General features: G+C 52.4%; 1 protein-coding gene across 2 annotated transcripts; it reads left to right on the forward strand.

Moving 5' to 3' along the window:
* The first annotated feature begins 1 nt into the window (after window position 1).
* ddx11 (DEAD/H (Asp-Glu-Ala-Asp/His) box helicase 11) lies at window positions 2-14867 on the forward strand. 2 transcript variants are annotated; one of them, XM_035401931.1, is made up of 27 exons: window positions 2-77; window positions 1079-1222; window positions 1322-1570; window positions 1885-1971; window positions 2280-2437; window positions 2915-2966; window positions 3321-3428; window positions 3967-4054; window positions 4272-4480; window positions 5481-5633; window positions 6018-6064; window positions 7133-7212; window positions 7394-7435; window positions 7681-7748; window positions 8298-8336; window positions 9023-9152; window positions 9620-9754; window positions 9873-9985; window positions 11359-11431; window positions 11848-11951; window positions 12137-12286; window positions 12431-12499; window positions 12665-12765; window positions 13466-13550; window positions 13719-13794; window positions 13947-14101; window positions 14347-14867. In XM_035401931.1, exons 1-27 carry the CDS (start codon window positions 75-77, stop codon window positions 14383-14385), a joined length of 2757 nt encoding a protein of 918 aa, XP_035257822.1. In that variant the 5' UTR covers window positions 2-74; the 3' UTR covers window positions 14386-14867. The 2 variants fall into 2 exon arrangements, with proteins under 2 accessions (XP_035257822.1, XP_035257823.1); XM_035401932.1 differs by lacking the exon at window positions 2-77 and adding an exon at window positions 507-661.
* Window positions 14868-15732: the final 865 nt, after the last annotated feature.

The raw sequence follows: 15732 nt of genomic DNA on the forward strand, positions 1-15732 counted from the left end.
GGAGGGTGAGCTCAACTGGAGCTGGCTAAAGAGGGGCCGTCCCAAAACTAAACAATGCTTCACCAAACGAAAAAATGGTAATCTCCACGCTTTTTGTGGTACTTCACCGATTTCAAATCGTTTACGAATGTCATATTGTGGAAATTTGGAATAATACACAGCATTAGAATAGAAAAAAAATATAGCTAGTGGTGGGACAAGCAAAACAATCACCAATCTGTTTAAAACCTATTGGAACAACACTTATTTCAGCGAGCAATTTGTTCAGCATTTTGCCAGTCTGTTTACAAATTAATTATGAAGGAGATGAAGTTTCGCTATTTCTGCGGGAGGTCTGTTGAAATTGCGTGCGTTTTTTGTTTACAGTTTTCAAAACAAAAGGCAAAATATGTGCAATAACTATATGAAGCTGCAACTTTTGGTGACTCGTGTACAATTTGCAGTTGGCCCCTGCAAGCGTTTACATCCTTGTGTGGTTATTGGCTGGCTCTGACTGGCGCGTTCTTTCTTTGGGGAAATATCTAGAAACTACTAGATGCTAAGATACAGGAGTGGAGAAACTTTATCACTTAGCTAGCTAAATTCAAATAATTTCTTATCAATAAACATAACTTCAGACAAGTGTCACATCGGCCATAGACCGATAGACCATAGACACCAGGTAACGTTAATTTATTCATGATATAAGTTCAACCAGAATTCAATAGCGTTAGCTAACTTTAACGTTAGCTACTTTATTGCTATGTTGATCTGTTGATCTTTCTATAAAATGTAATTGTCATTAATCCATAACTCGAGAAGCAATGTTTCACTTTAGCGAATCTGTAAGATTGTTTGGCAGAAAGGACACAAATTAACATAACTTCTGGCAAGCTAACATCCATTCAACCAGCCTGGTGTAGAAACATGATGGTACATACATGATGAACATATAGCTATAGCAAATTTATAATGATTGTATTCTGAAGGACATCTACGCCTTAGCCTCTTTTGTGTGGCTGAGCGAAATGTGGACAGGTGACATGTTAGCTAACACAAATGCCTGTGAATCTATTCTTCGTCACGTCTCTGTCCCCAGATGAACACTCCAGTCATGGAGCACGGGGCGGCACGGTTCCCCTTCCCCTACCAGCCATACTCCATTCAGGAGCAGTTCATGGAAGCATTGTACTGCGCACTTGATGAGGGGAAGGTCGGGATTTTCGAGAGCCCCACCGGGACAGTAAGCTTACCGGCGACTTTAAAGCCGTACGAACACTAGATGTTCATTCTGTCTCGGTGGTTCCAGTGGCCAGGCCCAGCATGTTTGCTTGTTTTGCAGGGAAAGTCCTTGAGTCTTATATGTGGGTCACTCGCCTGGCTCCGGGACCACGAGGAGAGGAAGAGGAGGGAAGCTGCCCGGTTGCTGGAGGAGGCCGGGGCAGACAGCCAACATGACACCAGCCAGGGCAGCGGCTCTTCCTCATCCGTGGCCCCCTCCTCCTCTTCCTCCTCCGCCGCTGCAGAGCCCGACTGGATCGCAGACTTTGTGCAGAAGAGGGCAGAGAGGGACCTGGTCAGCAAGCTGAAGGTAGGGTGTAAGGGGACACCGTGGCGGGAATGCGGGCTGCCATCCCGGGTTACGGGGTCACTCTGTTTGAAAGTGAGAACCGCTGCTATTCTGGGGCCCCCTCTCATTGGCCTACCAATTACTGTCAGCTCCTGGAGAGCCCGTGTCATTTGAGAGCAGTGGGGTTAGACTCTGCTGGACAGCGCTTGATGGCCGTGGCATTGGCCCCACAGCTGCCCGTTTCTTGGGCCGCACAGTAATTTTAAGTGTCCCTGCAGATCCATTTCTTGTGGGTTTTAAAAATTTTTTTTTTAAACATTCTGTTCTCTTTCCAGGAAGAGGAGATGAAGAGGAAGAGGAGGGAGGAGCGTCTGGAGCTGATCCGACACAACGCCCAGCTCAAATACGCCCTCAAGCGCAAGGTGCCTGGCTGCCTCTGCCTCCCTGCCCTCCTCTTTAAGCCAGAACCAGTTTTTTAACTGTGGCATCGTCAGCACAGCTGCGCAGTCGGTGTGTCCGGGGAGGAGCCAACTGCACGTGCAGCTGGCACAGTCACACTGCAGAGTCCCTACCAAAACCCTCCCTCCACATCTTCATATGCAGTATATTCAGAAGTAGTTTCCCTCCATTTCTGTAAAACCAATACATCACATCCGTAATACATTGTAATGTATTATGATCTATGAATTTTGAATATGAAATGAACGGATAGTTTTCCGTGTGTCTGCAGAGCAGCGAGGATGAGGAGGCGGTACGGCTGCTCCAGCTCAGTAAGGAGTCCCTGGAGGAGGGGGCGGGGCCAGGGCTGGGGGCGGGCCTGGAGGACGGGGAGGAGGAGCTCATCGTGGCCGAGTACGAGAGCGATGACGAAGCCAAGCCCAAGAACAGGTGGGCGGCCGTTTGGGCCAGTTGGCCGGGGCGGTAAATCTGCCAGACTGCACTCCTCCGCAGTCTGCCACTCCAGCCTTCTCGCTGAGGGCTCCTCTTCCTCCTGCTGTCCACACAGCCACTTTCAGTCCGTCCGAATGGATGTGTAAGAACAAGGGAAGAGTTTATCGGTAGAAAGTATTCAGTGCACATGCACAGACTGAACAGATGGTACGAGCAGAAGATTTTGTTCCTGCTTACTGTGTGAGTGCTTGGGACCAGTATTTAAAAATGACCGTGGAAAAAGCTACCCAGGTGTGAGTGTGCAGTAGTACTACGCACCCCCTGCACCTGTACGCACACATGTGCATGCTCTCGGTGCATGCACTGCGTCCATTCAGTCTGTGTGCTGCACACGCCAATGTGTCTTTTAACAGGAAACTGCCTTTCCCCACAAACCCACAGCCGTGCTATTTTCAGCCCTCATCTTTTCCACAGGTTTTGTGATGAAGATGATGACGATGATCTAGAAGAAGACCACGTGACCAAGGTTTGTGAAGCCGTCGCCTGGGGATTTGGAGGCGTTTGGAAGCAGGGCCTCATAGCTGTTCGAATTGTGATTGAGGGTTCTCGCAGTTCTTGGGAAAACCCTAGAAAATCCTTTGAAATATTTAATCCCTACAAGAGCTGTGGGAAAAAAACCAGAGCACAATGGAAAGGGATTAAAATAAATACCATAAAGGCCTTTAAAAGTAATTCAGAAGGACTTTCATCTACCCCCTGACAGGCCTTATCTTCATTTTACAACGAGTGAAGTGTGTCTTCCTTGCAAACCCGGTAGGCTGATTTCATTATGTTTTATCACAGATAATATTATGCTAATATCGCTGTCTCTCGCTCTCAGATATACTACTGCAGCCGCACGCACTCTCAGCTCGCCCAGTTTGTGCACGAGGTGCAGAAGAGCCCGTTCGCTGGGGACGTCAGCCTGGTCACCCTGGGGTCTCGGCAGGTGAGCGGCAGGCCCGGTTACTTCCCCTGCACTGTATTCCACACTGTGAGCCATGCAGTCCCATTCCACACTGAGCCATGCAGTCCCATTCCACACTGAGCCATGCAGTCCCATTCCACACTGTGAGCCATGCAGTCCCATTCCACACTGTGAGCCATGCAGTCCCATTCCACACTGAGCCATGCAGTCCCATTCCACACTGAGCCATGCAGTCCCATTCCACACTGTGAGCCATGCAGTCCCATTCCACACTGAGCCATGCAGTCCCATTCCACACTGTGAGCCATGCAGTCCCATTCCACACTGAGCCATGCAGTCCCATTCCACACCGTGAGCCATGCAGTCCCATTCCACACTGTGAGCCATGCAGTCCCATTCCATTCTGAGCCATGCAGTCCCATTCTATTCTGAGCCATGCAGTCCCATTCCACACTGAGCCATGCAGTCCCATTCCACTGTGAGCCATGCAGTCCCATTCCACTGTGAGCCATGCAGTCCCATTCCACACTGTGACTCAGTGCTGTTTCATCTCCTACAGAACCTGTGCATCAATGAGGACGTTCGCAGGCTGAGCAGCGTGCAGCTCATCAACGACCGCTGCTTGGAGATGCAGAAGAACAAACACGGTGAGCCCTGCGCTCCCAATGCTAGACTTGCTTCTCTACTGCAATTAATACCTCCACGGTTTTCAGCAACATTAAGGAAAGGCTTTCTCGTTGTTAGGTCTTCAGTGATAATCAGAACGGCCGCATAATGCTCTATATGAGCCACATCATGTTATTCCGGTCCTGGGTTTTTAGCCCATGTGGATAAACTGGGGGGTGATTGTGTCTCTCTACCCAGAAAAGAGAGAGAAGCCAGTGGAGGAGGAGCCTAAGCGGAGGAGGGGCGTGGCCAAGGCGGTGTGCCCCTTCTACAGGCAGGAGGCGCTGCAGAGCCTGCGGGACGAGGTCCTGGTCAAGGTTCGGGACATCGAGCAGCTGGTGGCTCTGGGCAAGGAGAAGAAGGCTTGCCCTTATTACGGGGGCCGGCTGGCTATCCCAGCTGCCCAGGTAATGCTCTTCCTCATGCTGTCCTGCACCGCCATCATCAGGCTCCACCATAGGAACTGCCACTGTATGTGTTCCAGCACACCACTCAGTATACAGTATGCTACAATATGTGTTCTGACTGTGTATATTCAATATAAACATTTTGTATGTCCTTGAATAAATATGCACTTACCTTTACCCACTATCCTTTCGGTTACTTGTCTTATGCAAGGCATTCTGGGACTTGCAGTTGTTCATGGCCTGATTTGGTTCCGCAAAGGATACTTTCTGGCATTGTGTCATTCAGCAAGGCAGGCCAGCGAGGACAGATCTCGCTTCCTTCCTTCATTTCTGAAGTGCTGTATTAAGCAGATTTTCCCTCACGGCAGCCAGTTAGCCCCTTTCGGAGGCCACGGGGAGACGAGGGAACGAGGAGGAAGGAAGGGAAGGAAGGAAGGGAAGGAAGGGAAGGAGGGGTGCATTTTAAAGTGTTCAAACGCAGCGCAGGGGCGCGGTAGCTTCCAGCAGGCAGGAAGAGCTGGAGTGGAGGCCCCGCCTGTCACTCACGCAGTTCTTTCTGAACCCTGGATAACCCATTATACACCGGTATTAATGTGGCCCTTGTGATATGCATCTCTGAGCAGATTACCGTAATGGATTTTTAAGTTCCTCTTGAAGATAAATGGATGAATGCTCTTGGTTTCTTCCCTGACCTGTGCTTTATTGGGGGGTGTTGCTTTTGGTGCTGAGGAGCAGTGAGTGTGTTTTTCATTTTTGTAATGACTCATTTTGTAATCAGTCTCTCTCCCTCTCCTCCCTCTCTCTTTGTGACACTCTCTCTCTCTCTCCCCCTCTCTCTCCTGCCCTCACCCCCCTCTCTCTCCCTCTCCTGCTCTCTCTCTCTCCCTCTTTGTCTTTCTCTCTCCCTCTCTCTTCCTCTCTCCCCCTCTCTCCCCCCTCTCCTCTCTCTCTCCCTCCCCCCCCTCTCTCCCCCTCTCTCTCTCTCCCCCCCCCTCCCCAGCTTGTGGTGCTGCCCTATCAGACTCTACTCCACGAGGCCACACGCCGCGCCTCGGGCATCAAGCTGAAGGACCAGGTGGTGATCATCGACGAGGCGCACAACCTGACCGACACCATCACCTGCATCCACAGCTCTGAGCTCACAGGCGCCCAGGTAACCCGGCCGGGGCACGGGGAGCGGGGGACGGGGGAGCGGGGGGCAGGGGGACGGGGAGCGGGGGGCAGGGGAGGGTCACACCCCCTCTAAACGGTGTTCACATCTGAGAGATATCAGTCCCGCACCTGGACACCTTTTAAAAAATACAGCGTCTCCATTCATGTATTATCAGCCTGCAAGCATGGTGTGTGGGAGGCGCCTGCTGGAGTCTGCTGCTGAGCTGGCTGTGATTCAAACAGGATGTTGACAGCAGTTGCCGTGCCTTGTGTATTCGCTGTTCCACAGGGGCGTGTGTTATAGCGCTTGGCCTTTGCCTTTGGGTTTGACAGTGTTTCACAGGAGTGGGCCTTTGTGTGTCTCCCTCTATCTCTTCCTGCTCAGGTGTGCTGTGCTCACTCCCAGCTGTCCCAGTACCAGGAGCGCTACAGGTGAGCACTTCCTCTTCCTTTTCCTCATCACAATTTGCATTCCCTTTGCTGCTGTGATCAGGGCTCTTGGCTTCAAATGAAAGGGCTGGATCCAGCTCCTCCCCCCCACCCCCTCCCCCTCCCCCCTCCACGCCCACTTCCCTGAACTTGTGCGACACAGACAGAGGAAGTAAGAAGTCACCAGAGAGAGCCCTCCTGCTCGCCACTGTCATGCGCCAGTGCAGAAATGCGCCAGTGCAGAAATGCGTGACGCATCAGTAATCTGACGTTGCCTGGGGCAACATTCCACCAGAGATGGGCGTGTGGCGCTGTGAGTGGCTGTGGGGTGTGTTTGAGATGGACCCAGTTCAGACGCTGTCCTGTGGCACAGCGCGCAGCACTGCGGGACAAAATGGCCGCAGCTGGAACCCAAAGCACGCTTCTGAGACGTGCACTTTAAAATACCTTTGTGTTGGTGTTAAATTTGTTCACTGCAGTACTGCAGAAAGAGGAGCTTTTGATCTTGCCACTCTTTGGTACAGCAGTGGTGTTATTTGACGTATTTGCTATGTGTGATTATTCATGCCCCTCAGCATTGGTGCACACATTTCCTCAGGGCCAAGTGATGACCAGCCTCATTGTCATGGGAACCGTGGGTTTTTGGGACGTGGGTAGGCAGCCACGCATCCATTAGAAAGCATCATCACCGGTCACATTTTGGTTGCCATGGTGCCCATGCTTTAATGAAAGTGTGACTGTGAAAGCCGGGTCTCAGCTTGTGTTTAGGATCTATGATGTGCTACTGTCTTTCCAGAGGGCCTTATTGAAACCCACAGCAACCACGGATTGGCGTCGTGTCTCATCGGGGTGACCTTCCCCTCGCCACCACAAGGTGGCAGCATTGGCTCATACTTAGTGCAGTCCATCTGACCTGAGGAACCACAGCACTCCAGTGCACACAAAGCCCAACAAACAGCGTTTATTTAGCTATTACTGTCAAATACGTGATGAGCAAAATAAAATGTCCTCATACTGCTGGTTGACTGAAGTGTCTTTTTAACGAGTGAGGTGTTACCTGTCTGATTGCAGGAATCGCCTGAAAGCCAAGAATCTGATGTACATCAAGCAGATCCTGTTTGTGCTGGACGGGCTGGTCCGGGTGTTGGGAGGTGAGGGTTTGGGGGGAGAAAATGCAGTTAAAGTCTCCTGAGTGGAGAATTCGGCAAGCACTGTTCGACTGTCCTGCTGCGGTCTGTGTGCTGGCTGTCCTGTCTGTGTGCTGGCTGTCCTGCTGCGGTCTGTGTGCTGGCTGTCCTGTCTGTGTGCTGACTGTCCTTTGTGTCTCTGCAGGGAAGGTTGGACAGAACCCTCATACCCAGACCTGTCAGCCAGGTAAGAGGGACACACCGGGAGTGGCACGTTCTCTCCCATCTGCCCCCAGAAACACTTTATGTTCAGTGGAGCATTGTTAATGACTGCTACAGCATTATTAGTGTGTGTTAGTTTGTCCTGTGTCTGGGTGTGTGTGTGTGTCAGAGCGGGGCTGTGTGAGCGCTATTGATCGCTCTGTAATGAACGGGAGATTAATTACGTTTCTGTTCCTTTCCCGTCCATCGCCTCGCGGTGGGCTCCCCCAGGTACCGAGCTGCTGACCATCAATGACTTCCTGTTCCGAGCGCAGATTGATAACATTAACCTGTTCAAGGTAACGCCCCTCCGCACCGCGCGTGTGAAACGTGACTCTGCGCGCCGCGGGGAGGAATAGCCCTCGCTGCGCGTCTGAGACAGCAGAGGCCCGCGGCCGGGCGGGTTAGTGAATCACGGCCTGTAAGTGAAAGGCCCGTCGTGTGAAAGATGGAAGGGCCCGGGTCTGCTATGAGACGGCCATCGATCCGGGAAGTGGAGTCTGAGAAAGCAGAGCCATCTCTCCCTCTCACTTAAGGCTGGCGAAATGGGTTTTTATGAGAGCTCCAGCGTGCTGGGTATTTATGACACGCCACTCTGCAGGGTTACTGAGGAAACGGAAAGCTGCACGTGCCTCTCTCTCTCTCTCTCTCTCTCTCTCTCTCTCTCTCTCTCTCTCTCTCTCTCTCTCTCTCTCTCTCTCTCTCTCTCTCTCTCTCTCTCTCTCTCTCTCTCTCTCTCTCTCTCTCTCTCTCTCTCTCTCTCTCTCTCTCTCTCTCTCTCTCTCTCTCTCTCTCTCTCTCTCTCTGGCTTTGATGGATGATGTGCTTCTGCTTCTCCTCTAATGCAGGTGCAGCGCTACTTTGAGAAGAGCCTCATTAGCAGGAAGGTGAGTGCGTCGCCATGACGGTGCATTTACTGGAGGTCGCGTTCGCCCGTGTGCGGCGCTGGCGGGCCTGTGCGGTGTGTGGGGAGCTTCTCGTGTGGAGGTTCCCGTGATGCTGGTCGAGTGTGCTGAACACGCCTGGCTCAGGTCACAGACACAATGAAGTGGCGTCCTGTGTGAAGTTTGTCTGCTTGAGGGATTGAGGATGTATTAATATACGTTGTATGGAAAGGATGTTATAATCGTATCATCCAGTGAGTGTGTTCTCCTCCCTTCAGTTTGTGGGGAGACGGATTATGCTGTAGTTTTTCTTGCCAGCTGAACTTCATGTTTCGGTGCAGTGATGCAAAGCAGACTGGCTTATTTATTGCAGAGTAGAAACGACAATGGCATGCTAGAGCAGCCTGTGAATGATCCTCTCTCTTTCTCTCTCGTTCTCTCTCTCTCACCCTTGCAATAATAGCAATAAACTTTTTAAAATGTGTTTCTGACTTGCTGTTCAAAGAGCAGAAAGTGAAAACAAGACAGCAGAAGAAAAGAGAAAGGATAATAAAATAACCAGAACAAAAGAAATATAAAATAATGTGAGGTGGCTTTGAAAATGGGCTGTCTCAATCATGTAGCGTGACACAAACACAGGCAGACGGTGATCTAAAGTGACATTGACCGGCGGCTGTTTGTCTGTCCAGCTGTGTGGCTTTGTGGAGCGGTACCAGGGCGCGGGCGTGAAGGTCAGCTCGTCCAATAAGGAGAACCGGAGGACGGAGGGGCTGGCCCACTTCCTGCAGGCTCTGCAGAGCGGTCAGCAGGCCCAGCCAGGTCAGCACAGCTGCCTTCACCTCCCCACAGTGAGCGAGAGAACACTGGGATCAATGCCGCCGTGGCAACCGGGCCGTGTCACTGTGAGGTCACAGTAGCCCTGGTCCCGGAGAGCCGCAGGGTGTGCTCTCTGTATTGTTGCACAGCACGTAACTGATCAATTAAAGCAATTGACTTAACCACATGATGTTCTGGGTATAAACTGGTTGCTGGTTTAGATTTTGGGAGCTGGTCTAAACGGTACTCCAGTACCGGAGTGTAGTGTACAGGACTGTAGCACATTCCTCTGGCATGTGTGGCTTCCCCCTCTACCTCACTGATGTGTTTCCTGTCTATGATTTATTTTCCAAAACTTTGAAAATGAATCATATATAGACTAGTACTGTACATACTTACAGAATATAGTTACTGTCAGTAGAAATCCCATTTAGAAAAGGATGCAAGTTTCTGTGATTGTGTCATTGCAGTACCGACTCCTGACCAGACAGTGGCAGAAGAGGGGAGGCAGACCAGCATGAGCTCCCCCATGATGCAGGTGGAGGGTTTCCTCTTTGCTCTTACCAATGCCAACAAAGATGGAAGAGTGGTGGTCCAGAGGCAAGGTGTGTGACTCATCGTTCCCCTCTCTGAGTGCCCTGGTGATTATGCAGGGCACTCAGGTGTGTTATACAGGTGTGTTCTCTCGCTTCAGCGTTTCGTTTCTCTCGCGCCCGTCCGCAGGGGTTCTGGCCCAGAGCAGCGTTAAGTTCCTGCTGCTGAACGCGGCGGTGCACTTCGCCCCGGTGCTGAGGGACTGCCGGGCCGTCATCATCGCCGGGGGAACCATGCAGCCCGTAAGCGCCGCCGCCGCGGGGAGGGGAGGGGAGGGGGGGGGGGGGGACGGTAATGCAGAAACCGCGCCTCTGTTAGCGTATCGTTAGCATGTATGAGAGGCTCCAGGCATTGGGGGGGTTAGCGTTAGCATTAGCATGTGCGAGAGGCTCCTGGGATGGGGGGGGTTAGTGTTAGCATTAGCATGTGTGAGAGGCTCCAGGCATGGGGGGGGTTAGCGTTAGCATTAGCATGTGTGAGAGGCTCCAGGGATGGGGGGGTTAGCGTTAGCATGTGTGAGAGGCTCCAGGCATGGGGGGGGGTTAGCGTTAGCATGTGTGAGAGGCTCCAGGCATGGGGGGGTTAGCGTTAGCATGTGTGAGAGGCTCCAGGCATGGGGGGGTTAGCGTTAGCATGTGTGAGAGGCTCCAGGCATGGGGGGGTTAGCGTTAGCATGTGTGAGAGGCTCCAGGCATGGGGGGGGGTTAGCGTTAGCATGTGTGAGAGGCTCCAGGGATGGGGGGGGTTAGTGTTAGCATGTGTGAGAGGCTCCAGGCATGGGGGGGTTAGCGTTAGCATGTGCGAGAGGCTCCAGGCATGGGGGGGTTAGGGTTAGCGTTAGCATGTGTGAGAGGCTCCAGGGATGGGGGGGTTAGCGTTAGCATGTGTGAGAGGCTCCAGGGATGGGGGGGTTAGCGTTAGCATGTGTGAGAGGCTCCAGGCATGGGGGGGTTAGCGTTAGCATGTGTGAGAGGCTCCAGGCATGGGGGGGGTTAGCGTTAGCATGTGTGAGAGGCTCCAGGCATGGGGGGGTTAGCGTTAGCATGTGTGAGAGGCTCCTGGCATGGGGGGGGGTTAGCGTTAGCATGTGTGAGAGGCTCCTGGCATGGGGGGGTTAGCGTTAGCATGTGTGAGAGGCTCCAGGCATGGGGGGGGTTAGCGTTAGCATGTATGAGAGGCTCCAGGCATTGGGGGGGTTAGCGTTAGCATTAGCATGTGTGAGAGGCTCCAGGCATGGGGGGGTTAGCGTTAGCATGTGTGAGAGGCTCCAGGCATGGGGGGGTTAGCGTTAGCATGTGTGAGAGGCTCCTGGCATGGGGGGGGTTAGCGTTAGCATGTGTGAGAGGCTCCTGGCATGGGGGGTTAGCGTTAGCATGTGTGAGAGGCTCCAGGCATGGGGGGGGGTTAGCGTTAGCATGTATGAGAGGCTCCAGGCATTGGGGGGGTTAGCGTTAGCATTAGCATGTGTGAGAGGCTCCAGGCATGGGGGGGTTAGCGTTAGCATGTGTGAGAGGCTCCAGGCATGGGGGGGTTAGCGTTAGCATGTGTGAGAGGCTCCAGGCATGGGGGGGACCGCTGACCAGGGGGCCGCCGGGCCTGTCTGCTCTGCTCACAGGTGTCCGACTTCAAGGACCAGCTGCTGCTGTCGGCGGGAGTGTCGGTGGACCGCATCGCCGAGTTCGCCTGTGGTGAGCGCGGTTTCCGAAGCGTAGCGAGCAGCAGCCCACGTGCTCACTGGGCACTGCACCCTCAGCTCAAGCGGCAGTTCATTTGGTGGTTGATTTGTTTGTTGTAGTTAACACTGCCGACTCGTGAAGCCATGCAAGGAACAGCAGCAGTGGGTCCCTGTTTTAACCCTTTGAGTTGAAGGTAATCTGTGATTGGAGTGTTCTTAACTGAACATTCTAGTGCTGATGTCACAGTCACCGCTGGTAACTGAAAGCAGTGGAGTCCTAGAACACTGGCTTAGAATTAGAAAAAAAACAGCGCACTGCGGGTGGGCGGAGTGTCACTTGTCCACCTCAGGGAAGTTGAGCTTGTGTGCATGCTGAGCTCCCCCTGGGAGTACAGCGCTCCAGAACTTACCGTGTATTCTGCACTGCAGGTCATGTGATCCCCCCGGAGAATATCTTACCCATAGTGCTGTGCAGCGGTCCCTCGGGACAGGAGCTGGAGTTCACGTTCCAGAACAGGGACACGCCGCAGATGGTAGGCATCAGGACCCGCGAACGTGCTCAGCTCTCACTAATGCCTAATGCACTAATGTCATTCTGCTACGCTTACTTTGCCTAACCGGATGCAAAGGTTTGGCTGAAAGGTTAATGTTAAATTTGATTGGTGACCGGGGCCATTGCTTACCCCTGTCTCCCTCTGCGATTGGCTGGTCTGCGCAGATGGACGAGGTGGGGCGGATCCTGTCCAACCTGTGCAACGTGGTCCCGGGCGGCGTGGTGTGCTTCTTCCCCTCTTACGAGTACGAGCGTCGCATCCTGGCCCACTGGGAGGCCAGCGGGGCTCTGGGCCGGCTGTCTGCCAAAAAGAAGGTGGGAACCGGCCAATCACAAACCGCCTACAAAATGACATCATCACAGTCACACTCGGCCTCAGACCCATTCTGTGGCTCAGCGAGACTTCAGCAGTGTAGCATGGTAGTTAATTTGGCATCACTCTCGCACGATGGCTTGCAGATTTTCCAGGAGCCCAGGAAGGCCAGCCAGGTGGAGCAGGTGCTGACGGAGTACTCCAAGTGCATCCAGGTACGCAGCGTCCGGCTCCTCCAACCGCTAGTCCCGTTTCCTCAAAGCTGGGAATCGCCACTTAGCACAGTCATCCCAGTAGACACTGTGTTCTGTACCAGGTACATGTTCAGTCTATAAAAGGCGTAGGAAGGTTCTGATGGTCTGTGCCTTGCCTCCCTCCAGCGCTGCAGCCATGCTGGGGGCTCCCTGACGGGGGCGCTGCTGCTCTCTGTTGTTGGGGGCAAGATGAGTGAGGGCATCAACTTCTCAGATGAGTTGGGCAGGTGAGCCGGCGCCTAGGACCTGTGCGTAGACCTGCTACTGACGCCACCGTTTAGCACAGTGTTCCACTTTAGTGCACTGTCCCGCTTTAGTGCACTATTCCACTTTAGTGCACTGTTCTACTTTAGTGCACTATTCCGCTTTAGTGCACTGTTCCACTTTAGCACAGTGTTCTGCTTTAGTGCTCCACAGGGACCCCAGACTAGGGCTGTGCTAGCAGCACACTGCAGGCCGATCAGCGTTCCCTGCATCAGCAGAACCTCTCGGTGCCCCAGCGAAAGGGCCGCTCTCGGCCCGGTCCTTATCTGCACACTCTGGGCGAGAGCCCTCTCTCGCTCGCCCATTCAGACATAATTACCCTCTCTCCTCCGCTCCGCTCCCTCCCGCCTCTCATGGGCGCGCTCGCTGAGAGCCAGGTTCATTTCCCCCGCCTTTCGGGCGCTTTGAGAGGGAATTAAGGCTTTAGAAAGAGGACAGAATGGATTATGAAGCGCTGATTTCCCCAGCGAGGCGCGTCCCTCTCTGACGGGTTTTGCGTTTAAGTTACGAGGCGGCGGTGGGGAAGTTTGGTCTCGTTAGACCCCTCGGGTGATGACTTGGGCCTTCATCGGCAGCTCCACGTTGGCCACTTCCTGTTCCACTGTGACGGGCGGGTGCTGTGGGTGTGGTTTGTTAATGGCAGGTGTGCACCTCTTTCTGCAGGTGCGTTGTCATGGTTGGCATGCCGTACCCCAACATCAAGTCCCCGGAGCTCCAGGAGAAGATGGCCTATCTGGACAAGACCATGGTGAGTGAGGGGAGGCTTTGATTGGGCACTGGGTCTGCTCAGATTTCACTCATTTCATGGCTAATTAAGTTACAGTGGTGAATGACATGAGTACAAAATAGCATGCTTCCTCACTGCATGTGGATGTGTCACGGACGTGTGTAAGATGTGCTTTGTGATTGGCTACAGGCCCATGTCGGAGGGCGGAGTCCTGGAAAAGCACTGATTGAGAACCTCTGCATGAAGGCTGTCAATCAATCCATAGGTAAGGATTTTGATCTTTTGCCTTCGGGCTTTTGACACCTGACTTGCCTTTGTGTGTGTGTGTGTGTGTGTGCGTGTATGTGTGCATGATCGAGTCCAACAGGACACTAGTTTCTACCTCACTGCCCCACCCCCTCTCTCTCCATCCTTCAGGAAGAGCTATCCGTCACCGTGGCGACTACGCCTGCATCCTCCTGCTGGACCGGCGCTACTCCCGGCCGGCCACGCTGCAGAAGCTTCCGGGCTGGATCAGAACCAGCGCCCGCGTGCAGCCCGGCTTCGGCCCCGCCTTCAGCAGCGTCAGGAAGGTAGGATCCCCCCCCCCCTCCAGCTTGAAGTCAGTTTGAAGCCCTCTTGTCCTAGGCTGCTGTAAATGCTCTTATGATATATGCAGGCATGCCTCTCCAGGATGGTGTGAAATGTCTTCCATCTGGTAGTGATGTAGTGGTGTGTTTTGGCAGTTGGGGAGGGGGGGGTGTAGTCAGCTGCACCCGCTGGCTCAGTCGGTCACTTAATGGCGCCTCTCTCTCTCTCTCTCTCTCTCCTCCTGTAGTTCTTCCTGGAGAAGAGGCAGCAACAGGGCGGGCCGTAGGGGGCGGGTGGCACTGCGGGGAGGACCCGGTCGGACCAGGGCGGTGCACTACACACCAGTCAGTTTGATTGGCTGCTATGGATTTGATAGATGCCTCAGTGGGGAGAATGGGGAAAGTTAATGGGTGGAACTGCAATAAGCTATGTGATATTTAGCCATGCACATCATCCATCCATCCATTATCTATACCCGTGTATCCTGGGCAGGGGGGTGCTGGAGCCTATCCCAGCGTGCATTGGGTGAGAGGAATGCACCCTGGACAGGCCGCCAGTCTATCGCAGGGCACATCATGAATGTCTGAATGATACTTTGGACATTCTTGGAAATTATGCTACAATGAATTTGTGAAGCCAATTACAACAGTGCCTTCAAGAAAGAAAAAAAAAACTGAAATGTTCTTTTTGCTATTTACACTCTAAATTGAGGGCCATTTGTAACGTTTTGGGATATGATGTCATAAGTCACGAACAATAACAAAATATGCCCAAAAAATTCTTGCTTGCATGAATTATCTGTTTAACATTTTTGAAATCTTCATTTTGGCAGAGCAGCTTGTTCCTGTGCTGCTGGTCTGGTTATCTTATTATTATAGGGATCAAATAAATAATTTTGTTTCTGATGATGTTGAAGAGCCCAGGCAGTTTGAAATGCCGCCTTTGATGTTTTCCTCACTCTGGGCTGCTGATCCACTACGAAATTCTAAGTTCATACCAAATATGTTTTTTGGTCGCTGATGGTGCTCCAAGCATCAGGTTTCAGTGACTTATTTCCATGTTCTCAGGGTACCTGTGTTTTGCTTTGTCTATATCTTGATGAATTCAACATTGCAACTTGTGCTTGACTTACTAAATTATGTTCATGTTTATTATTAAAAATGTTTGTTGATATTAATACATTTTTTGTGACAGTGTCATAGTGGATGACCATGATGACAGTTATTTGTTGAATTATTTCATGCGTTCAGTTGATGCAGTCAGTATTTCAGCGAAAGAGGGCAGAGAAAGTAAAACAGCGCAGGAAGGAAAGGACAAAGGAAAAGGCACCTGTTGCCGGTCACTGGGCCCAGATGCTTGTGAGTAGCTGAATTGGCTGAAGACCAGCGTGGCCCTAGATAAGTAGTTCTGTTCCCGTTTTCTGGAGTGGGGATTAATTGAAGGGCGCGGGTGATTCACGGCGTATTAAATCTGCCGGACGGTTTAATTAGCCGGCCTGGCCTCGCTCCCTCATCTCCCTCATGATGAAGAGCGCAGCGGTCAGAATCTGCAACCACGGTAACGGCTCTCTTTAAACTTCCAGGTAAGAATTCAAACCTCCGGCGAACTGCGCCAAGTGTTTTAGTACTCAGCA

This window comes from Anguilla anguilla, chromosome 19, assembly GCF_013347855.1.
Source record: "Anguilla anguilla isolate fAngAng1 chromosome 19, fAngAng1.pri, whole genome shotgun sequence".
NCBI lineage: Eukaryota > Metazoa > Chordata > Actinopteri > Anguilliformes > Anguillidae > Anguilla > Anguilla anguilla.

Excerpts from the sequence above, each read along its gene's own strand:
- ddx11 (XM_035401931.1), top strand. Across the intron at positions 9,153-9,619 it reads CGGTCAGCAGGCCCAGCCAG|TACCGACTCCTGACCAGACA; the intron begins GTCAGCACAGCT and ends GTGTCATTGCAG. Across the intron at positions 12,287-12,430 it reads GGCTGTCTGCCAAAAAGAAG|ATTTTCCAGGAGCCCAGGAA; the intron begins GTGGGAACCGGC and ends GATGGCTTGCAG.